The sequence below is a fragment of the Strix aluco genome, chromosome 1 (assembly GCF_031877795.1).
Source record: "Strix aluco isolate bStrAlu1 chromosome 1, bStrAlu1.hap1, whole genome shotgun sequence".
In the NCBI taxonomy this organism is placed as follows: domain Eukaryota; kingdom Metazoa; phylum Chordata; class Aves; order Strigiformes; family Strigidae; genus Strix; species Strix aluco.
The window spans coordinates 123558175-123583044 of NC_133931.1; the positions used below are offsets into that span (position 1 = coordinate 123558175).

The 24870-nt window shown below is 35.4% G+C and overlaps 1 protein-coding gene across 1 annotated transcript in view; it reads right to left on the reverse strand.

Moving 5' to 3' along the window:
* The window catches only part of ARMC3 (armadillo repeat containing 3), a 51799-nt gene extending 35396 nt beyond the window's left edge, over positions 1-16403 (reverse strand). The window contains exons 1-7 of the mRNA XM_074848918.1: positions 16257-16403; positions 8017-8134; positions 5954-6079; positions 4100-4168; positions 3594-3769; positions 2102-2296; positions 1112-1295 (exon numbers count right to left, since the gene is read on the reverse strand). Of these exons, the coding sequence (XP_074705019.1) occupies positions 1112-1295; positions 2102-2296; positions 3594-3769; positions 4100-4168; positions 5954-6079; positions 8017-8134; positions 16257-16304 (916 nt within the window). The 5' untranslated portion in view covers positions 16305-16403. The remainder of the gene's footprint in view (positions 1-1111; positions 1296-2101; positions 2297-3593; positions 3770-4099; positions 4169-5953; positions 6080-8016; positions 8135-16256) is intronic.
* Between the last annotated feature and the right edge of the window lie 8467 nt (positions 16404-24870).

Consider the following 24870-nt stretch of genomic DNA (forward strand, 5'->3'; position numbering starts at 1 on the left):
AACTTGCAAAGCTTCCAATAGAGAATGATAAAAGCATACAGAAACCCACAAAATACTAGGAATGATAGATTCAGCTCTTTTCATGTATCATTTGCAATCCAAATAATTACAAATATTCAGGATGTCAAACTAAGGAAGGTGAGAAAAGAATTGGAAAGATAGGATGGGGAGAGAAGAAAGGAGGTCTGAAATACTGTAGAAAGGAGAGATTATTTTAGCCATGTATTAAATTAGATAACATATTTGTAAAATACACATAAATTAAAACCATGACTTGACCACAAGATGATAGAAATATGAATGAAATATTTAAGCTCTACTGTCATACTTACGGTCATCAAAATCCCTTGACAGAATTAAAATCTATAGAGAGAACAATGTTATTTCTGACACTGCATTTTGTTACATAGCACTATTAGGCATATGTTGCAACTCAGAAGCCCATGTATGGAAGGAATTTCCAATGTAGATTTATTTAAAGAGCATTCTTGTGGGCAAAAATGATGAGCATGTTCTGCCTAATTCATAATTCCTTGGTGAATTAAAGAAAAGTGTATAAAAAAGAACTATAAGAGATAAATAATTATCAAAAGATGACAAAGAAACTAACTCCACTGGGAATATTAATCTGCAAGCCATTTGAAAGGCTTTTTTTCATGTCCCTGTTAAAGGAATTTGTATTTGAAATTGCCTGACATTTAGACGAGCAGTTGTATGCAAAAGGAAGTAAGCTTGCGATTAAGTCTTAACTGACAGCGATGAGAAATAGTGCCGGTAAAGGTGGCTTAAAATGCCAGTTACCTTGGCATCACTAAACAAACAATAAAGATCATATTTTCAGAGTCCACTTTCCTTTTTGAGGACAGCATTTTGCAAGAATATATTACATTTAAAAATAAATGGATGCAAAATCTTAACATTTTAATATATATATATATAGCCTATCATCCAATTGCTGCTCTGATTAGCAAGATTCATCACTGTAATTCATTCTTGCCAGTGTTTTCCTCAGCACAAGTAGTACCCTCAACCAGGTAAGATGGCCTCATTCTGGATGAAAATTTACTTCATAAACAAATTCATGTCCATGGATTTTTAAAAAGTCACATACAGTCATAAGCTGCTCTGGTAATTGCCTTTGCTGCATTCTTCTGAATACTTGGAACAGTAGACACTCCTACAAATGAAAGCAGCTTTTTAAGGCCTCCTGTCTGATGAATCAGTTGCAGAGTATGCACATCTTCGAGACAATTTGCCAACACAGCAAGAGCTTCCACATGTAGATCACTGAATTCCTAATAAGGAAAAAAAACCCCAAACAAATAACCTTCAAATCAGGGTTAAAACACCTTTGGTTTTTAACTTTGTAGGATAATTGTCATAACTCTCTTTTGGATAGTTTATTCATACCTCAAAGTACATCTTTTCATACTCATATTTTTGTGTACTTTCTCTGATGTGCTTTAGGATGCAACACAATTTATCAAAACCAGTTAAAAACCCCAAAAGTTTATCTTTTACATCAAAGTGTGTTAGCCAGGCATTCAGAAAGGACCTGCCATCTTAAAATTTCAAGAACTTCACTAATTTCTCTATGCATTGTATTTCCCATGGTATCATCTGTACTCAAGAAGCACTAAAATAAGTCTCATAATAACATAAAAAATGAAATTTCCAAGGTAGTAAATTATATTTAAGGCCATTGATATCAAAGTAAATTCAGAAAAAAAATCAGTGTTCAAACTAGGGACCAGCACCAGAATTCAGCATATAATAAAAAACTTTGAGAAAACATTGTATAAAAAGCTATATGGTGAATTTCACTGATATTTACCACAATTTGAGAAATGGACAGTAAATGCAGAACAGTATTACTAATAGCAATATAGCAATAAAACAAATAAAAACATTTCGGTGAATCCCTTTGCTCCCTTTCTTAGTAAACTAGGTATCCTAGCTTATCCTATTTCTATCATAGTTAGCTCCAAGTAAGGAGCTCTTTCTTCTTTTATCACTCTTCCACAACATGAATAATATTTCTCATTAGTCATACAAACATTAGCAGCAAGAACAAAAATTTTTGAAGGCAAGTAAACTGTACATTGGTTTCCAGTATCTTCAGAAGACAATCTAATCCTTTACTTTCTCCCAGTATTATCCTGGTTTCTCTGTCTTTGCTAATTACTTCTAAGGTTTTAAGGGCTAACAACTGAATAACTGGGTATTCAGATTTCAGTAGTTCCAGCAAGGGTGGAATTACATTCAGTGCACGAACTGCAGCACGGCTTTGAAAATCCTGCAGTAAAATATTCAACAAAGAATGTTAGTGATAGAGAATATAACAGTACATCAATTCCTGACTTCACAGAAAGAACACCAAAAATCTAATTTCAAACACACAAGAGTCAATATTCAAGAACTTCCAGTTTTGAAGATTTCTTTCTTTTCAGCCAAGAATCAAAATGAATATAATCAAGCCCCACCAACCATAAACTCCAATTTTTTTGCATGACTGAAGTACACACTATGGAATCTAGTCCTGCCTAAGGAAGCATACTTACTCTTGTTTTTGTCATGGTTACCTCAACATACATGTTTCTTTGAGAAAGTTTTTTAAATTTAGTTTCATCATTTTTATTTACCTCAGTGGGGGGAAAATAGTTTTTGTGCTCTACTGTGGTTGCTTAGTTATATCTTCTTTTGTTTTAGTAATTATAAAACGACAATTTAAAATATGAACTTTAAACAGTGTATATGCAGCTTAATAAACAGACAGTAGTAGATTATATTAAAATAGCAAAAAAATAAATAAATTACAATTTGCTTTTAAATAGCTTATTGCACATGTGCAGCATGCAATTACCCTTATCAATATAAGCAAGCACCAGGTGCAGTTATCCAGATATACCCTGCAACAAAGACAGCGAGATAGTAAAAAAGGAGAAAGAGTAAAATGTGATTTTGAATAGACATGCTCTGATGCCCCAAAAGAGATAGAGGTATAAACTGAATTCATTATTGAATTGATTCGCTTAAGCCATGGAAGAGAACTGCCATACAAATGCACCATTCTTTTGCTAAGCAGCATATGGATGACATTAGTGCTGAGTGTCAAAGTAGCCAATAACAAATCTATTCCTCACAGTATGGAAAGTAGCTGTTGACAGCATTCACCTATCATTAAAAAGATGTTCAAAATTGTGACTAAGGACTTGCTGGCCAAAACAAGGCACAATGTAATTGCTAGTTCTTTAATTTACAGGATTATTCCAACCTTTTAGATAGACAGGTTATAACATTTTCCAACTAAGAAAACAAATTAATATTTAATTAAAAAAATCTGAATCTGATTCTGATCTCACAGTGGTATACAGCGTGGATAACTGCATTAAGTTAAACAGAATTAGAGTCAAATCAGCTATATTTGTAACTAACGTAACAATCAAGGTCTCAGGTGTCATGTTTTCAAATACATTCATGAACCCTGGAGAGTAAAGGAACCAAATATTTTAAAATAATTAACCCCATAGAGGATGTCAGGGGTGGGGGGGGAAGTGGTTATCTGCCTCTGTAATTTAAAACAACAAATTTACCTGCACCAGGAGGTAGATACATTCAACTGAATTCTTCTTAACATCAGGATCAGGGCTACCTAGCAGTCTGATAAGTGGTTCTAATCCACCTTGCTCAAATATTTGTACTTTAGTAGTATATTCAACAGCCATATGTGCTAGACAGAGAGTAGCAAATTCATGGATAACTACATCTTCTATGGGGAAAAAAAAGAAATATTTTGATCATGTTTTATTCAGCACAGTGTACATTCACTAATTCAGTGGTTTAGAATATTATTTGAAGTCAATAAACAATAGCTGTTAATCATACCTGACATCTCCATAAACATGTTGCTCCATCTGTACAACATAAACCACTACTCAGTGAGTAACAGAGCTACTCCTATAAAAGCAATTACCTATTTAACATGTAGTAAGACAAATCATAAGTTACAAGGAAGATTTTAATAAATTGTCCAATAAAATGGCAATCACAAATTATTTCTGAGTGTATTTTTGCACAAGGAATGAATACTGCAAGCTACCTTCTGGCGCCAGCTGTGATATAAGTGAATTTGTGACATCCAGTTCCCTCAGTAACTTCCTGACATCATCTACAATGAAATAAATACAAATATGAAGTCTTTCATTTGGCAATCTTGGCTGAGTAAAGAAACAGATTCTGCTCTAAGGGAAATGTACTTATGGTTACTTCCTGAGTGACAAAAAGATCTGACTGGGAACGACACACAACTAAAGTTATATCAAGATCATAATGGGCCCAGAAAACATAGAGGAGATTTTCAAGTACCAGATGACATTCATTGACATTTGACATATATGAAGTTCCTCAATAGTTCACTGAAACTTTATTCAGAATACCTGCATCTAGCAGGTTCTGATTAAATATCGCACAGTTTTAGTTGTCAAAGAAGTCATACCCCAATAGTTAGAATTATTTGCGGTTAAAATTATCAAACCAAAGGCAATCCTTCTGTTATTTCATTTTCAAGCCATCACTTTCTATTTTTATGCTAACACAGTCCACACTGGAAACTGAAAACATGAATTATATAGGTCTTACTAAAATCACAGCAAAGAGTTTCAGAATACATTTTTATTGTTGTCAATGGCAAACTAGCAAAACCACAACCACTGGATAGAATACCCAGAAAACACTCTTTGGGACATACTTTATATGATCTTACCGTGCTGTGTTGTTACTATCAACACATTACAGTGTTGAAATGTAAGAAAAAAAAAAAGAGTTAAATTTACTTTTAAAGAAAAAAACAATTAAGATGTGAATATAAATAGAAGATCTTCAGTCATTCAAATCCACATTTGTGCAGCAGCACTGGAAGCCAAGGTCTGAAGGGAGTATATATGTTAGTGCTGAGCTGAAAGTAAGGTAAAGAACATAAGGTCCAGAGCAACATGAAAAGCAGGTAGCAGTTGATGAAAAGACTTGGTTATGATGTCTTACAAACAATGGTTAGGATAGAAGACAATTGGGTAGAACATCTATCAAAATAAGACCTGTTAATCATATTCATTAGATGTAGGTTTATAAAGCAATGTAAAAATAACAGCCACTGAAACTCAACCTTACTTCACTTACTCTTTCATCTTCAGGTATGTCTACCTACCACCCACTGCAGCTTGATCATCTGTCACTCAGCCATCCAGCATGGAAGTCATACACCCATCTTCATCTTATAAAAAGGTACAACAAAATCTGCATATACTGTGGTTAAATCATTTAATAATGGCGTGGCTACAGTAGATATGCTACCTTGCCATGAATGCAGTGTCTCCAAGAGATATTCAAGACTACCTGAATTTCACTAGTTCAGATGCAGATAACAAAACATTTAAAGCAGCACTGACCTGCCGAAGAAGGTGGGTAAATATGCATGCCAACACTTGATAGTTCAGGGCTTTTTTTGCCATCAACACTTAAATTTGCTACTTTATATTTAATACATTTTCTCCCTTATCACTGTAGTTACACTAATGCCTGAAGTAACAACTGATATTTAACCATAGCATTTTCTGTAGATGATAAATAGCACTTTATCCTTCTCTTCCAACTTTTGTAAGAGAAGAGTGTGTTGTGTCCACACTGGCAAGCATTTTATGTAGTCAGGCTTTCTCTGAGAGACATACTTCCAGTATTAAACTCTTTCAATTTGGCCATGTCAAAATAAAAACAAGGGCTGGAGGAAAATTAACTTATCTTGTAATTTTTTTTTCAGAATCAGTGGAGTTCACTCTAGATGAATTTGTTCCTTTATTCTGGGCTGCTAATGTGGGATTTTTTCACAAGAGCCACCTATTGCTTTGACGACCACACTCATACACATTGAAAAATATTTTTTAAAAATGGAGGTTCTTACGATTAGAAGCCATGATGCCAAATACCATGATGGCATTCCTGCGTACAACTGGATCTTCATGTGAGATGAGTTTATACAGATGTTCCACTGCTCCAAGACCAAGAAGCGTCACTTTGTTTTCATCACCTGAAGAGTAATTAGGTTAAAAGTTCTACAAAAATGAAACAAGCTCACAGTTCTAATGTAACAAAGCAAAACAGCTACCAATCTTTTATTGGACCATAGAATCAAAGAACAAAGGCCTGGACAGGACCTTGGCAGATAGTCTAATCTATACCCCAAATAAACATGTGTCAAATAGTATCAAGGATTTACAGTATCTAGGATTAATTCACATTTGTAAATCAAAGCATGCTTCTGTCTATTGGACCCCCAACTCATTTGTAGGAGACTGCAGTGGTAGTACGAAGGACAGCTTTCTATTTAGTGAAATACCATTAAGAACCTCACTTTATTTTGCTCTTTTCTTGCCTCCCAATTTTATTTTCCTTGAAATAACAGTTAATTCGTTCTGTAGATCTGCACTACCTCTCAACTGAAGCAACTACCAGGATTTGGATCATTAAATCCCACCTGAGATTTCTACCACCTGAGAATGGAGCACCTTGTAGCTGAATAGGCTCTGGCCATTCAAAGAGCAGAAGTGTTTTGTATGATTACAGCCTTCTGTTTTTGCTCACTCAAAAACCACCCAAACCCCAAGAAACAAAATCCAAAACCTACTCCTATTCTCAGTTCCCACAAGAGCTTTATAATTAATTATCTAATGAGCCATGTCTGTCCTTTCTGGCTACAAATGAGCAATGTGACTACGCTCATTCTCAGGCCAAAACACAATTAAAATACAAGAACTATTTTTTATTGACGGATGGGACTTAATTTACTAGCAACATTCAAGAAATAAATTAACTGCAAAGTGAAAACAACTCCTTGTCTTGTGCCATACTGCAAAGTTACAGTCTAGTCTTCTAGAAGATTGCAGGAATACCCACATTAACAATTTAAAGTATTATTCATTTAGTAGAAACAGAAAAATTAAATATCTGTCCTCTTGCAGTGTGTCATATTTTACTGTGAACAGCAGGGAAGGAGCCAACAAGAGTTTATGGTGTGCGGTTCACAGCTGTCTCCCAAAAGCCCAAATTTTCTCCTCACATATTCAAAATTTGGTTGCATGCCCTCAACCAGGCTTGCCATATTAAGCCGAACCCAAACATCTTTCAGAATCCAATGATCCCTAGCCAACTGTCAAAGCCTTGAGCTCCTCTCTCACAACTTCAGCAGTGTTGATAATTGCCATCAGTACAACAATCAGCATATAAAACCATAACTTTGAAAGAAAACGTAAATGGAAATTAATATTAAAACAGAGTAATTATACCAAGTATGCTACCAGTGTATACCAATTTGAGTGGCTGGCATGGAGTGAGTAGGAGGAACTTGGGAAATTACATGCTACATAATTTTGAGCCTTTGTTATACAGTTGTCTTCTGGGTACCCGGAACATGATGCTTAGCTATAGAGAATACAGGGACTCTGGAAGAATTGGAATCTTGGAGACTTGTTAGATTCCCAACATATACAGAAATAAGCTTGATAAAGGAGGCTGAGCAGTCTCCAATAAATCATCTGTCACAGAAGTACTGACACAAGAGCTATATGCAAAAATAACAGAAACAGGCTAAAAAAGTAATTTTCATTGAAAACTGAACCTTGAAGTAACTACACTGGTACAGAAGTTTCAAACTGTAACATAAAAAATACTTTCCCAGATGCAGGTCTGTTTCTCATAACAAAACAGATCTAGGTTATATTTAAACCAAGCTCTATTAAACAGAGAATGCAAAATTTTATAACAAAATGATAAAGTTTTCCTTCACACAAACCACAGGACTTCTTTATAACTGCAAATACAGGTTTGATAAATATTTCAGAAAACCCCCAAAACCCTGACAGAGACCTTTGAGACAAAATGAAGATTTCAGTGCTAGAAAGCTAAAAAATTTTGAACTACTATCAAAATCTAAAGAACTCAAAGAAAGCTCATTCCAAAAAGACTAACCTTTTGATGCAAATTTATACAGAGCATCACATGCTTTGGCCAAAACTTCCTCTTCAGGAGAACTAAGCATTAGCACAACCGTTGCTGCTGTTTTGCTTTCAATCAATAAAGGATCAAACTACAAACAAAAAAAAGGAAAGAACAGTTAGATTTATACTGAGCCTTCCCATGTGCTGTAGTAGACTCCCACATTTCATTAAAAAAAAAAATCTAGTTTAAGATCTACACTGAATTAGAAATATTAACATGAGTTGCTATTTACTTGGAGAAATTCAATTTTTTAATAACAATTTGAGACATTGTCAAAAAATAAGAAAGAATAATTGACTTCCAAATATAATCATTATTTCATCCCGTATGAAGATTTTGGGGAAACCCTGACACTTCCCTGTACATCTAGGAAGTCTTGAAGGCAATAAACTATGTAATTCTGTTACACACATAAGAGCATCCTGCAGCTTCGGAACCAAACAGAAGCTTCTTTTGAGCAGCTGTGCACAGAGCCTATGAACTTAGGTGTTGTATGAGGAAGAGGATTTGGTTACTCTGTGGCATTAACACTTTGTGGTTGCTTTAAAAAAAGAAAAGGACCCTTCCTGTGCCTTTGTCAACTCAGTTCACTAGCTCACTATGATCTTGTACCAGCTGAAGTATTTCCATGATATAATCCCTGCTCATCCAGCTAGAAATGACACAAAGTTTTCATTTCTATTTCTGACCTCTCTTACACAGAAATAAATCTTCCAACAAATATGGCAATTTTCACCCTCTTAATAGACTCTTTAGGACTAGCATCACTTGAGTAAGGGAATCTTCTAAAAAAGCCTTTTGTTCTTTAACAAGACTCAAGGTTTTCTGAAAATTCTACCCACTAAAAAGTTTTATGCTTATTTGGGTTTAAAATAATTTTTTAATCTGGAAAAAATGTCATCTGTCCTCACACTTTAGGCCCATAGAGTATCTGTGTTGCATACAGAAACTACCAGATACTGGAGCCATGCAGACCCTCAATATTAATGTATTTATCTTTAAAATACAGGAGATTAATAATTTAAAATAGCAATACAGGCTATTTTAAAATATTATTACAATGTATACTTATACCATATATATTTAAATTTCTATTATTTGTTTTACTTCATATAAAACCCCTCTAATAGCTACATCAGAGGCACATGTTGCTGAACAATAAGGGCATGAAGATACATACAAGTCAGTTGTCAAGCAAGGAAATTATGTGGAGCAAATCTTCAAAAAAGTTATGAGTGTGCTAGAAGGAAAGTGAACAAAGAGGAGTCTTTTTTCTTCTCCCTCCTCTGACTTGTTAAAAAATCAGGCAAAATATGATACTAGTACCCAGACTTCTAAATTTTAAGGTTTTTAAACCCAAGCAATTTCATCATCTTCCATGAGGCATATCACACACTTAACAGTCTGCAAGATCACGATCCAAGTTTCATTAACAGTTAAGAGGTGGCCTGGCTAATGTGATTAACTGGTCTCCCTATCTTCAAGAAGGTCTGAAAACCTGAAGACATGTCCAACTTCATGTTTGCTGTGACAAGCTAGAGGCAGAGGACAAGTCATGGAACAAAGCTCCTTATTAAAGAAAATATATTCAGCTTACTGTACCATAAGTAATTTGCTTCATAATGACTCAGCAACAAGAATTAAACCAAATAGTGGCACAGTGGTCCAAGTTACATCTTAATGATAGGCCTAAAATGATGGAATTTTTAAATGGAAATTTTCTTTTTGGATTGTAAGGAGGCAAAAAATTCAGCTTATCACAGCTACATTCACTCATTCTACCCCTGTGAGAGGCATATAGGAGAATTAAGAGATGACTGAAGTCCCTGTAGCTACCTTCATACTTCTGTACTTCTGCACATTTGTGTCCTTGCGTGGACAGAACATGATCTTCCAGGTGAGTGCTATGATTTAAGCACAGACATATCACCTGAGTCTGGCCAAATACTTGGTGATGAGATAAAATTGTAATTTTTAGTAGAGGCTGTTAGTCCTCCAGAGAAAAATAAACACAAAGATTGATCGAGGATGAAGTTTAATAAGAAATGAATTATGAAATAAGAGTTTTAAATCTCAGTTATTTATTTACATTGAGTTGATACCAAAGATGCTATTATGTTGCTTAATTTTCATTGCCTCTCATGTTCACAAGTAATCGTATAAACTACAATTCAATGATAATTCCTAGGATTTAATGACAGGTTGGCACATGAGCAGAATGAAATTGCTCTAATCTCTGCCCATTTGTATAGACTTTACTACATACTACATCACCACTACTGTCTGAAATATTCAATAGGCACTTCCCTAGCAGAAGCAGTTTTGTGCTGAAAACCTGGTAAGACGAGTCACTGAAATCAATGTATGTTTAAGAAATCAAGAGGTCAGTGATTTGCTGGGAAGTAACATTGTTTGTCAAAACTATCACAGAACTGGATGTGACTTTTGCTTATCATAATGCCAGCATAGCTAGAGTTCCCCCCTCTTTTTAAAAATAAAAAAAATCAAGTCTTGGTCCTAAATCTTCATACATCATCACAGACTTTTCCCTTAATGGCACACACAGGACAGATTGTGTGCTAGAATAATATTAAGAAAAAACAAGTTAAATGAAAAAGAAAGCTGTAATTCAAAAACTTCTATATAACTTTAATCATTATTATTGTGTACGTCTGATTTCAAAGCCATTAGAAACTGCAGAGTATTTGTGGGGTTTTTTTTCCACTTCCATCAACTTAACTTAGTTGAAATTGAAGGTGATACAAAATATGTTTCCAGTCAGACCAAAGACCCACCTAGCCCAGCATCCTGTTCTCGACAAAGGCCACTAAAAGGTGTGGGCAAGCAGACTATTAAACTTTGCTTATATTCCCTCCCATACTCCAGCACTCCGCCACCTAGAGAACTGGTGAGCTAGTGATTTCATATTTGTGTTTAAAAAGTCTAAGAAAAATTTTCCACCAGTTAATTTGGTAAATAATTCTTGAAGCCATCTGTATTTTAGCCACCCTTAATATTCTGAGACACAAGTATCACAGTTTAACAGCCATATAAATAGCTGTGCCTTTTGTTTTAGAACTAGCACCTGATAATTTTATTTGTCCTCCACAGTTCATTCACCATAAGAAACAGAGGAATAAATTACACCCATTTGCCTTCTCTGCATATTCATCCTTTTGTGAGTTTCTATGATATTCCTCTTCACAGTCATTTCCTTTTGGGAATGAAGAAACCTACTCTCTTTGATCCTTCCTAATACGGAAGCCACACTGTCTATTCTTGTTATCTTTCTTTGTACTTTTCTGTAGTTCAATTGTACCTTTTTTGAGATGGAAACACCAGAACTGTTAATGGCATTCAACTTGTGCATGTATAATGCATTTGCTAGTGACATGGGGTGTTTTGCCTTTTATTTCTGGAATTTGAAATGTTGTATTTATTCACTTTTGCCTACTTAGTAACTGGCTGCCATTTTCATGAAAGTATCCACATTAACTCTGATAGACTGGGTGACACAGGTTGCAGAATAAAACCCATGACATTCCACTGGCAACCTCTCTCCATTATGACACCTGAACAGTAATTTGTTTTCTCACCTTTGCTTTCTATTTTATAACCAGACATTATTGCCAGGAATGGAATTTCTTTTTGCCTGTTGGTGTTTACGTGAGTGAAGAGCCTGGTCTAAAAACTTCTGAAAAAGCTAAATAACTGTATCAACCAGATCACCATTATCCACTGGCTCACTGACTCCTTGAAAAAATTAAAAAAGATTTCAGAGACCGCACTTTCTTCTACACAAACAGTATTGATTTACCCCATTACTATCTTATTTATCCATGCATCCTTTTTTTTCTTTTTCTTTCGGTTTTTTTTTGGTGTAACTATTTCTATCAACTAACACAGCATGGAAGACAAACTTTCTGTAATTATTGATGTATTTCTTTTTGAAAAGGAAATTTTCTACCCTCCATTCCTCTAGTACAAAGGGTACAAATCAAATACCATAAGTAACAGTACCACAATTTCAGATTTTAGTTATTTTTCAGTTGGACAAGACCTGGGCAAATACTATTTGTTCATATTTGGACAATTTATTCACATTTGGTTTAGTGATTCATTATATAGCTTTGTCTTTTGACACAAAAATAAGTAATTTTGCTTTTCTTTTATGACTTTAATCACCTTGTAGTGTTCCTCTAAGAAGCTTCTTGCTTCTGGTCAATTTGGAAAAGCTTTATTGCTAGCTTTCTAGCTCTCTCCCAAGATATTTTGGTGCGTTGTGACACTGTGCTTTTACTTCTCATTTGTGAGTGCAAGGTTTTTCTTGTTTTCCCATTTAGATACAAATCCCACCTTTTGAAGGATGTATTTATCTGCTATTATTCTATTGTTTAATCATGCCATTATTTTTAAAAAATAATCCTTTAAATTTGAATTAATTGACTACAAGTCTGCTTTATCCTTGCACCTTTTGTAGACTCTTTAGAAGCATTACTGATGTATTTGATATTCTTAACCCCTTTTCCTTTACCTAGAATAACAGAGTTAATATATATCTGGTCATGTTAATTGTTTCAGTTCTGTCGTTGTCTGATCTTCTATACTAACAATATAAATCCAAGATATTCCACTGAATCACAGTGTTTAGAAAGTTAGAAGGCACTTCTGGAGGTGATCTGGTCCAACTGCCCTGTCCAGAGCAGGATCAGCTAGAGCTCAGGGCTGGTGCACAGTCTGATGTTGAATATCTCCAACGATGGACACTCCATAACCTCTCTGGGTAAGCTGTGTCATGTTCCACCATTCGTACAGTAAAAGAGGATTTTTTTTTTATTATGTTTAAATGGAACCTCCTGGGTTTCAGTTTTTGCCCATTGCCTCTCATCCTTTCACTGGGCACTACTGAGAAAAGCCTGGCCTGACTTCTTTACTCCCTTCTATCAGGTATTTATACACAATGACAAGACCCCTCCAAGCCTTTTCTCAAGACTGAACAGACCCAACTCAGTCTCTCCTCATATGACAAATGCTCCAAGCCTTTGGCAGACTTGTTCCAGTAAGTCCATGTCTCTCTTGTACTGGGGAACCCGGAACTCCAGGTGTGGTCTCACTCACCAACACTGAGGGGAAGACAATAGTCCCCTCTCTCCAGTTGCTGGCAAAACACTGCCTAATGTACCCCAGGATTTTGTTAGCTTTCTTTACCCCAAGTGCACATTGCTGGTGCACGTCCACCAGAATCACCAGGTCCTTTCCTGTAAAGCTGCTTTCCAGCTGGTCATCACCCAGTCTGTACCAGTTATTCTTCCCCCATGCACAGGACTTGGCATTTCCTTTTATTGAACTTAATGAAATTCCCATTTTCCCTTTTCTCTAGTTTGCTGAAGTCCCTCTGAATGGCTGCACAACCATCTGGTCTGTCAATCACTCCCCTCAATTTTGTATCATCTGCAAACTTGCTGAGGGTGCACTCTGTCCCATCATTCAGGTCACTAATGAAGAGGTTAAACAGTACTGGCCCTGGGATCAACCCCTGGGGCACAACACTAGAGCCTGACCTCCAGCTGGACCTCATACTGCTGACCACAATCCTCTAAGTCTGGCAGTTCAGCTAGTTTTCAATTCATTTACACTGTCTATTTATCTTGTCTGTATTTCATCAGTTTGTCTACGAGGATGTTATGAGAGACAGTGTTGAAAGCCTTACTAAAGACAAGTCAAATAAGTATTTAGGCATTAATTGCTCAAAAGGTGTTTATGTGGAGACTGAATTTCAGGAGTTGACAGTGCCACTTCATATATTCCACCTCTTTAACATTACTGTTGTGAATTAAGCCATTATCAAAAATACTCAGGTAGCTATAGTTTTCTTTCAGTGATAATGCCTCAGTATTTTATCTAGTGGTAATCTTAGGCTTCCCTTTTAATGTCTGTGCCCTAGCTGATGATCAACTAGTAATGTCCAGACCTAACTTAATGAAGATATCATATGAAAAGTTCCTATCAATCTATGTCAAAGCTAACATATTTTATCTGCCTGAATTACTGTCTAAGGTCATCCATATAGAGATAGAGGCTCAAAGCAGTATTTTTCCTGGAGAAGCCTAATTCTTAGAACAGATAATAGTAACAGACAAATTATGAAAGGCAGGTAAAACAGAGTCCTCTGGAATACTTTCTTAAACATATAAGCAGTGGATACGCTAAGAGATGTGTTTCCCACCTGTTCCTAGAAATCTATAAAAATTAGTGGTCATCTGCAGTACCATATATTCCCAGAGCATTCCACAAGCACAAAGGCTCTCTTTTATAAGCCTGCCCACATTATCTCAAGGCTTCTTTTCTTGGACTTGACATTTTCATAAGCAGATTATCAATCAGAAGATAATAGCTAATACATCTTTTATTTTGTCTGCATCTCATTTCCTGCCATCTGAAATATCCAGGTGAAATGTAAAGTTTTGAGATTTGAATTTACATGATCACTATTAACAATATTCTCATAGCTAGAAGATTTTCTTGTTGATAGTTACAACTAATCAATGATATTTTTTAATGCTTAATACTATTTCGTTATGCAACATTCTTTTTTTTTTTCTCCTGATAGGACTGTTAGAAGAGATATGCTAGCCTGAAGTACAATAAGGGTAACAACTAAGCCAAAAACTGCAGATGCCATCTGGACTTCACTCTTACCAATTCTTTCCTTTTTAATAGTTTTACTGACCTTTTCTGTAATTTTTTTTTTCAATTATTAAATATATTTTCTAACATTATTCACAGTTTATTGTAGTAGTTAGTAGGCTGTACCATACTTTTCTCCAGAAACATTTATGGTGTCTTTTGGATCTACAAATTGTGGTGCTGCTTCTACTTTCTAGATATTTACTGAAAAAGTCAGCTTTTATTACTCTGGAGGGAGTTAGCTCATCTGTATGCCTTAAATCTACTGTCATGCCTTTCAATTTTTTTTCTTAGACTTTTAATTAGTCCTATCCACATTACCTTTGTGTCTCCTCCTGATTTTCTAGGTTATTCCATACAGAAATGGCTTTAGGTCAATTTATCCTCTCACGTTGAAGTTTTATGTCAAGTCTCCCTTCATAAGGATTTACTATTGATTGGAGCTTATGAATTATGTTTGTAATATTCATATTTCCACAGAACAGTTGGGCAAAACCTGGTATCAATTGCTATGCCTCAGTGACATCATGGCTATTGGTTATTACCGTCTTACTCAAAATTATTTATGCTTATTTAATATTGAAATTGTGACATAATTTTTGCTGATAAACTTTTCAATGACCTTTGAAAAAGCTCTTGCAGTACCATTACTCTTTACAGACAAACCCATTGTGTTTTTAAAACAGTGTACTGAACTTTGCATTTAGTTTCATGCTCCTCTGTGGGACTCACTGAGGTCCTGATTTTCATTAACTTAGTTATTATCTGGCACAGGATTTATATTATACTCCTTTCAATGTTTCTGTCTTATTTCCTCTACTTCTTTCTGAATAAATAAATTAAACTTTAAAAATACCTGTATTTTGGACCTCTATGTTTTTGGGGGTCTCTTTCTACCTTGTCAAGTTAGAGAAACTCTTGAAAAGTGTGCTAGTGTCAGATGTTTTTGAAAAAAAGTCACATTACCACCATTATTCCATATTTGGCTTCAGCTCTACTACTTCTCACTGCGGCACTTCCAATGATACCAGAAAAACCTGAACTGGTGCTAAAGACTGTATAGATCCAGAATACGTAGTACTGTCATTCAAAATATCTGTAAGATTTTGTATTAAAAACCTCTGCAGATCCATCTAGGCTCTTAACTCTTTCATCCTTAAAGAAAGGGAATGCCTCCATAGTTGAAAAGACAGGCAGATTTCAGGTCGCTCTTCTCCCTTCTCCTTTGATTTTTACAAATGGAAAGCTAATACTGTTCTTCAAATAAAAAGAAGCCTGGATTGTTTCATACATTACTGTTTGCAAAGCCTGCCAAAGACAACAATCTCCACAAAGAACTACACATGCCCAGTCACTCTGGTTTGTATTCTGTCCAAGAAAAGCAGAAACAGAATCATCTTTAAAAGACATTTTTAGAATAATGTGGGTAAGCTAGGAGAGTAAGGAACTATGTAAGGATGGCAGAACTGGGCCCATAACTGTGTAATGCTTATTTTATAGCACATAGCAATTTATAAACTTACCACATCCTTGGGTGGAGGCTCTACTTTCTTCTTTACTTTTTTACCCATTCTAAAAACAAAAACAAAAAATAAAAGCAGACAAACAAACTCCCTTCTGTGTTTTAGGAATCAGTTTACCAGTGATTTAGGAAAGCTTGTAAGACAGACTTTCTCATTCATTTGACCCACCTAATCAGTTTGAAGATTTCTATGCAGAAAGTTGTCCCTTATAAACAAAACAAACTTTCTAACACTTGAACACATTAGGTAAATACATCTGTCAACAAAATACATAACTAAAAAGAAAGATCTGAGACATCACAGGCTCAAGTTGTAATGTGGTACAAATACATAGGACATGCTTTTCTGCAAGTTAGTTTTATCTGCATCTATAAATCATATGTGAACTTGAAGGTCCTATTAGGTTCCCCTTGTCTGTTTATACATTCTATGTTGGCAAACATTCTATACAACTGCAGAATGTACAAATAAGTTCTACCTTGAAAATGAGGTTCAAATTCAATTTGAATTCTCTGTTCATATTTCACGGAAGACAAAAATCAGGTCTGCAAGTATTAAGAAGCAGTTCTGCACAATACAAATTTCACCGATTAAAAAAGGTTACATCTATTTACACCAAGTCCAGCTTCTGTCTTCTGCTTTGTCTGTATTAGCACATGTGCATGTGAACCAGGAAGACCTTCTCAGCTGCATCTAATAGTAGCTTCTGAAGCATATGGATATAATACCTCATGTGGACCTAATTTCATGTGGCTTGCAAAACTTCAGCACAGCCTTCCAGTTAAGCTACAGGCAAAAGTAAAGAGCAACATGACCCACTAGCACTAGCTATGCATAGAACATAACCCAAGTTATGCCAAACTTAGGTTTGTTTTAACACTGTGTAAAAGTGAAATGTACACTGTTATTATCCATTAGTTAGTTCTCAAAGGGAAACTACACATTCACCCTCAGCCAGGACTATCCTGACAACCTCGCTGTGGTATAAGAGATTATTTTCTAGTGCAATATGAGCTGTAGCCTGGCTGGTTACAGAATTCAGGGCTATCAGTTGTGTTCAACAAAAAATTGGAGCTCTTCTTGAATCCTCTGAATTTTTTCAGGTATTGTTCCTCTACTAGCCTCTCAAACTGTAACACAGCAGTAGTGAAACCAGTTGATAAGTACATCTTAAAAATGGATCTGAAATTTAAAACTTCATAGGCAGGTCACTAATTGTAGCTTTGAGAGGAAGACCCATACAATCAAAGATTCTTCAGCTCCAATCTCTTTACCCTTGTGCATATATATATATACACCTCTATGAACACGTACAGATGCACTAGAATTCAGTGTTTCAGGAAGTGCAGCTTTGGCTAGGGAGAAATTAACTCATATAAGAGAAAGCATAAGGACAAATTACTGACAGTATATTCAACAAAAATGATGGACACGCTACCTTCTGATTTATGCAATCACTGCAGAAAGTAAGCATCATGCACACATACAAGAATCAGATTTACAAGGACATTCTGGAAATCTGGGTTATTTAAATTGTGTTAAATCCTGGTATGGATATACAGACAGTTATTTAGAATTATTCATTTCATCTCAATTCATTTCAGATACAAATTAAGCTAAAGTCATAAAAGGCAATTTTAATTCTGAATGAGTTCAATTAGGTTTAAACCATACAATTTTAAAAGTTAATTCATGTAAAAGTATTTATCATGTTGTACAATTAATGTTCACAGATTCAAATAATTACACATATTTCAAGAGTGTGAATAACTAAAGCCTTTAATTGTAGATATTTCTTCACACTGTATAAATACATCCAACTTCTGAGAATATTTTCGAGAAACATACATTTTTCTACACATTCAGAAATATTTGGTTCCATGGTAGTATTAGAAAAGCAGTACAATCTGTAGCAACAAGCACAGAGAATGAATCAATTAGTTTATTGTGGATTATGTCTCTCTGTCTGTTTCTTTGATGCAGTTACTATTCTGGATTTCAACGCATTCTGCCATCAGCTGTTGGTTTTAGCTTTGTTCCCGTAAAGCTCTCTGTATTCAGTGGTCATTCTCTGGCTTGAGGCAATGATGCACGTGAAATTCTTTGGCTTACTGATAATTAAAAATGTGTCTTCTGCATTGAATTTTAGTTATTGTAGACAATCAATGTGTACAGGTATTGAAAGGCTACCGACCCACAAAAGAACTTATTCAAATCCCTTTCTCTCCATGATAACTGCATGTTGTCTTTTTTCTCAGTAGGTTTACAGTATGCATACCTTTGACTCTCAGTTTACTATTCTAAACACTTAGAATTCAGAACGAATGGGTGGCAGGATTTAGATTTTTAAATGTGATTAGATGCTGGGTCTATGTTACCTGAAAATTTTCTTTTAAAAACTAAAACTCTATTCACTAGTAATGAAGTGTAATTAATTAAATCTTAAAGACAAAATAAAGAAGATTCTCATTTAGGTAGTATTCTCTACTTCATGTTCTGTAGGCTTCTAGAATCATAGGAGCATACTTCTTTCACCTATGTTTTTTGAGATTAAAGGGTTGATTGTTTTAAATCATGTAGAGCTAGAGCTAATAAAGGACTTGGACAGAAAAGATGTAGCCAACATATAGTCAAGCAATCTATGAAGTTATCATTCTATGTTACTTCCTGTCCTTCACCTGGAATTTATTGCCTTCAGTGGTAAACAAATGAGCCTGCTTTACTTTCTCCTGCTTAGTTTCAGTGCAGTGGTCTAATCAGGTGTTGTCTCTCATCCAGCAGGACAGTAAATATGTCTAACTAAATCCTCACTCCAGAACTACAGTCCCCAACACTCTCCCCAGCTCTGGCTATTCTTCATGCCTAAGCTCAGCAGGCACTTCCCTATTTCACTCTGAACTTCACTAGGGCCTCCAGCTTTCCCATAGGACCAGAACTACCCCAGGGTGAGTATCTTAAATACCCAGAAACTATGAGTGGTGTCCACTAAACTAAATTAGGCATCAGTACTTAAGTTAGTCACTCTCCCTGATAATTGATGGAGATCTAGTCAATGTATTCAATAGCTCTTAAGGTATCTAAAACTTAATTATACCTTAAGAATAACTACCTTTTCCTTGGACCAAAACCAGTCAAGAGTTAATAGCTCATGTACGGACATTTATGTTGATATCTACAGTTAATGAGATAAACTTATTATCCTGTTTCTCCACATGAATCCACATACCAGGCTAGCTTTGGCAGATACTATCACAGTAGGCTGAGCATTAGCAGAACTAGGCATATGACAAAACACAGCCACCTTGTCTTTTAAAAAGTGGCTGAAGGAACAGGCCCATCTCCAGTAACATCTCTGTGACTAAAACATTTTGCCCATAAGTGGAAAATGATTTTGAGGAAGGTCACAAATACAGACTTTTTAGTTCAGAAGTGGAACCCTCTAACCTCTTGGCTATTATATCATGAACTGGCATCTCTGCCATGTCAAATAAAATAAGGAAAATTTATTTAGTTTTTGAAAGATTTGTTGTAAATGCCTGCCCGGAGAGGCAGATTCCAAGTACTAGATCGTAAGGTAATGACGGCCATGATCCCTGTACTTAATTAATTTTATTGTCTTGCTCTAGGAAGCTCTCTCTGCTCAGTGTGAATAGTTTCTTGGATTGCAAATCTGAGATATCCACTTATTTCTAGTCACTATATTTAAAAAAACCCACAAAACCCAAGATGACGTCTAGCAAGTGAGCTTTAACAAAAAAGAGTCTATAAATCATTCTTTGAAACATGAGGGAATGTTTCTGTTCAAGATGGTGGTTTTCAAAATACTGAAGTATCTTAAACACTTCCTTTACAGTACGGAGTGTATACCTATACTATCGGAGTCCTGTTGCATACACTTAAAGACCATAATATTATGTGGTTTTAAGTCAGACAATGCATTTAGAAAACATCACCTGTTCCACCTGCATCTTCCGTTTTCTAAAACCTTAAATAACTGACACAACAACCTAAGACCCTGCACATATTGAATGTTAGCAAGACATGAGACAATGAACAAGTCAAGCACACAGTCAGCTGTGGAACTTACTTTTTAGCCAAGGATTCAAAGGTCTCTTCTGAGAGCAATTACTCCTATGGAAAAGCAGTGCAAAGGGAAGGATTTCAGAATAGCTTCTAACCAGTTATTTATCACATGATCTACTTTGCGAATTAACTGTCCCATGCTTTAAGACAGTCTGAAGCTGTGTTACTACAACCTGGCCATGATTTTCAGGTTCTTCCCAACAATGACGTACAAGTGAGATTCTTTTTGCCTCCCAAATGATAATAACGTAATCTCAATTTAGTCTAGCTAGTTTAAGTGAAGTCTTGCTGTTTCTTCTTGTCTCACAGAAATTAAAACTATTTTTTCTGTGATAACAATGAAAATTGCCTATAAATTGGTCATCTTCGTTGATTATTTCAATTGATTTCCGTATGGACACTCTAGTTCAGCTGCCTTCCGATGCAATCAAAAGGAAGATATTAAAATTATAATCATGGCATTAGCAGACAATCTCACCCCTTTCTACCCCAGAAACTTTGTATGCCAGCTTAAATATCTTCCTCATCATTCTCAGGTAGCTTTGTCATAATTAAGAGAACATTGTGGAATAATCTTGAAACTCCCTTCTTTCTTTCTCCCAAATGGATCAACAGACTCCCCTTGCCCAGTGTTGTAATGCCAGTGCAAGCATTTAACACATTATAAAATACTTGGCTTCATAGGAGAAGAGAGTTAAAAAGAAATACCAGGTCCAATTTAATATTCAGTTCCTGAAGAAATATGTTGTATGAAAATAATACATTATATGAGAGACCAATTAAGTCAACACCTTCCAATCTTGTTTTATCTGTGCCCATGTGTATATTAGGCAAAAAATGATCCGAATTAAGTCAAGAATTAGCTACTGTGCAACAGATGTTAACTAACCAAACTTAACTAGAATCTGTTCCTAGATATTTTGATTCAGCTGGACAAAGTTTATCCCACTGCAGAAAAGGACTAAATGTACTCTGATCATTCTGAGAGTTCATTTAAAAATTACGTTTTTTTAAATGATCTGTGTGTTCATAAATAATACACACACAAACCAAAAGAATATTAAAAAAATACTGAGGGTGGAGTACTCTGCAAACCTTAAAACCAAAATGAGTTTGTAGTTAAATGCCAGGTTGAGGAAACAGCTATGAGAGAGAAAATATGGGGAATTTAGGTGAGCTAAAAAATAATGCAATTAAAAATAATTGACACTTTTTATTTGCATTCTGATATCACATTAATATTCAGCTGAGTGTTACTTTCAGAAGCCCAACAGTAGATGCCTAGATTTTTAACAAAAGCCAAGACTATCAGGTGACTCCACAACCTGATGCTGTGAAAACATGCAAGATTTGCAATAAAATTTTGACTCATGTACAGCCTCTGATTAATAGCAGTGCCTTTTTTCATACTGCCCAAGGACCATACTTTGCTGTTTTCTGAAGCTGAACAACCTGGTACACCTAGTAAGAGGCGTACTAAGTCAGGAGCGTTTCACTTGTGTTAAGGTCCTAAGCTGTAGAGGCAGAATGTATTTTCCAATCTGTACAGTATAAAAGATGATGTATGAATGTTAATAAAAAGAAGTCATGGGTATTAAAGAACATGATACCATTCTTTCCAAATCACAGAATAACTAAGAGGCCTCAGCACAAAAAAACCTCCCTCAGTGAATAAGAACAGTCTTCCATGGCAGATCAGTATCTTGCCTCCAGAGTGGTAAGAGCCAAGTGCTTCTGATAAATGCGTGAAACCAATCCCAAAAGTCAGATTTCCTCCATCTGTTACAGGTTTTTTATTTCCCTAAAGTACAACGGTTTAGATCTCCTGAAGTTTTTATGTTCTTCCTAACAATAGTAGCTATTTTTACTGTCCACATACATGCTCAATCCTTTTACTCTTCATTCTTAGTCTGACATGCTACGGCACAGGTCCAATTGTCAAGTGTACTGTATAAAGAACACTCCTTAGATTTAAAAAATATGTAAACACTTTACATGTGTTATTCAATTCAACACAACATCCCCTTGTTCTTGTATTACAACTTTAGTTAAAAGATGCCCTGACTTGATCTTTTCTACTTGCTTTTATAACTCCCTGTACATTCTGATTTATCACCTTTCTAAGCTGCCTTAATTATTTCTTTCCATATAGCTTTTCCAGACATATATGTTTCTTGTCTCAGGGTCCCTCTGTGACTGCTAAATCTTTCTCAGATATGATGAACCTAACCCGAAATACCATAATCAATTCTAGAACACTACTGATTTATTCCAGCGACATTATAACTTTTTGGGTATTAATTTTTACTCAATTTCCTCAGTGAAGATTTTCACTAAGCTATCCACATATGGTAAACAGGTCATTTTCCCAGTTGATCACAATTAATTTAGGCTCACTACTGAAGAGTATATTGTTTCAAATACTCCTGACAGTGTAAATTACATTGTTTTCATCAACAATGAATTTTATCTGTCACAGTGTTACCAGTTCACCTAACTGCACAAGAGCTCTCAGAAGTTTCTAGCAGTCTTCTTTAGTCTTAACATAAATTATTTTCTCTCACCAGAAAATTTTGATTTTTCTATGTTATCGCTCATTTCCAAGTTATAATGAACATATTAAATAACATCAGACCTAGGATCTATCCTTGGAGAATTCAAGCTGTGACAACCTGAATGAAGGAGATTTTTAGAAATTATGTGTGTGAGTTTACATGTCTCACTGAGACACATAGTGATATCCCTTATCCCATGAGAAACAGGCTAAAGAAAAATTGACTTAATCTAAAACAAATGAGAGTGAGTAGTTACACAACCACTGTCTGAGCAATAATAGCAGGACGCTTTTCATACAGAAGTCAAAGATGGTCTGCCTTAGGAAGAAAGATATTTTAAAGACTAGTAAAAAATTAAAGACACTCCTAAGTTTTTAGTCAGCTGTGCCAATCTACAGGTCTTAAAATGAATGCCTCCTTCTGCCAGTTTCACAGGGACATTGGGTGAAAGGGACATTCCGAATGATCAGATACATTGCCCTCCTCTGTCACAGCCACTGCATCATGTTAACCCCACCAGATACCCATCATGCTGTATCTTAAAAACCATCAGGTATGTTGTTCCCCCTTCTCTCGTTAAAGAGCTGTTCTACAAGCCGATTGCTCAGACAGCCAGGGACTTTTTTGAATTTTTAGTCTATGTTTATTCATGACCAGTTCATGTCATGTTTGAACATTGGTCAATTACTTTCTTTGTTGGCATGTACCAAAATATATTATTTATACTAAATATTTATACTATACAATATGTATTTACTATATTCTATACATACAATACTGTATATTATATATACACTATATATATTTACATATATAGAAACAGAATATATTTGAAAATAACAAACATATCCCCACCCAGTTTTCACTTTGTTAGGTTAAAGAACTCTTCTAATTTCCTCAAAGAAAAATGATTCTTCATTCCCCACATCATCCTCATAAGCCTTTTTTAAGTCAACCTCTTGAAAACATGGATGACCTCAGCTGAACATAGCATCCCTGATGAAGCCTCTCCTGTCTTGTACAAAATTGTACTCATACTTCTTTGTTGACACTGGAAATACCTCAGCTGTGTTACTATCACATTCATGACTGTTATGGTTATGTCAGACTGCAAGAGTAACCCTATCATGTAATTTTAACTGCTCATTTACCAAGCTAACAGTTAAAAAAAAAAAAAAAAACCAAAACCAAGAAAACATGTGTAACAGTTCAGGACAAAAATAGAGGTAGCAGGTTTGCAAGCAAAAGTAGGAACTATAAGACATATAAGCCCATCTTGGCATTCATTGTATTAGCAGAACATTAGATAATCAGAAAATGGCAGCATGATAAAAATCATGAAAATGAAAGGAAATTTAAAAAACCCCAACAACCAGAAATGTTGTTTCCACCAAGATGAGAAAGTGAGCTTGCTCACAGCCAATGAACAACAGAAAGCAGATGTATTTATCTCACATAGGTTAAGACAATAAAGTATCAGACTACCTTATATAGATGATAATTTCAAACTAGCAATAAGATTATAAAAGAGTTCTGTTCTACAGATGATGCTACTCTGCCAGCAAATCCATACTTTGTTTTGAAATTCCTGTCTGCAGATGCCCCAAAACCTTTGACACATCGATAAATTAGGTGCTATTTCCTCCCTAATAGCCTAATCACCTGTTAGTGTTCTTTAGGATAAAACTTCTGTATTTTAAATGTTATTCTTTTTCTTTCTCACCTATTATCCATACAATTTTAAGTCTCATACTTTTCATGTTACTGTCACACATAAACTCCACATACTTTATCTGTAGTGCACTGTTCTTTCATTGTTCATGTTGCCTATCCAAATTTTTCAGTACAACTCTTTTTCTGTACCATATTAAGTTTCCTTAGGGCAGGTCCACTGCAGTTTCTTGCTTCCCAGCTCACATCTAAAAATACTGGTCACTGTTATCCCCTCTGCTGAATTTGAACTAGTCTGCCCGTGC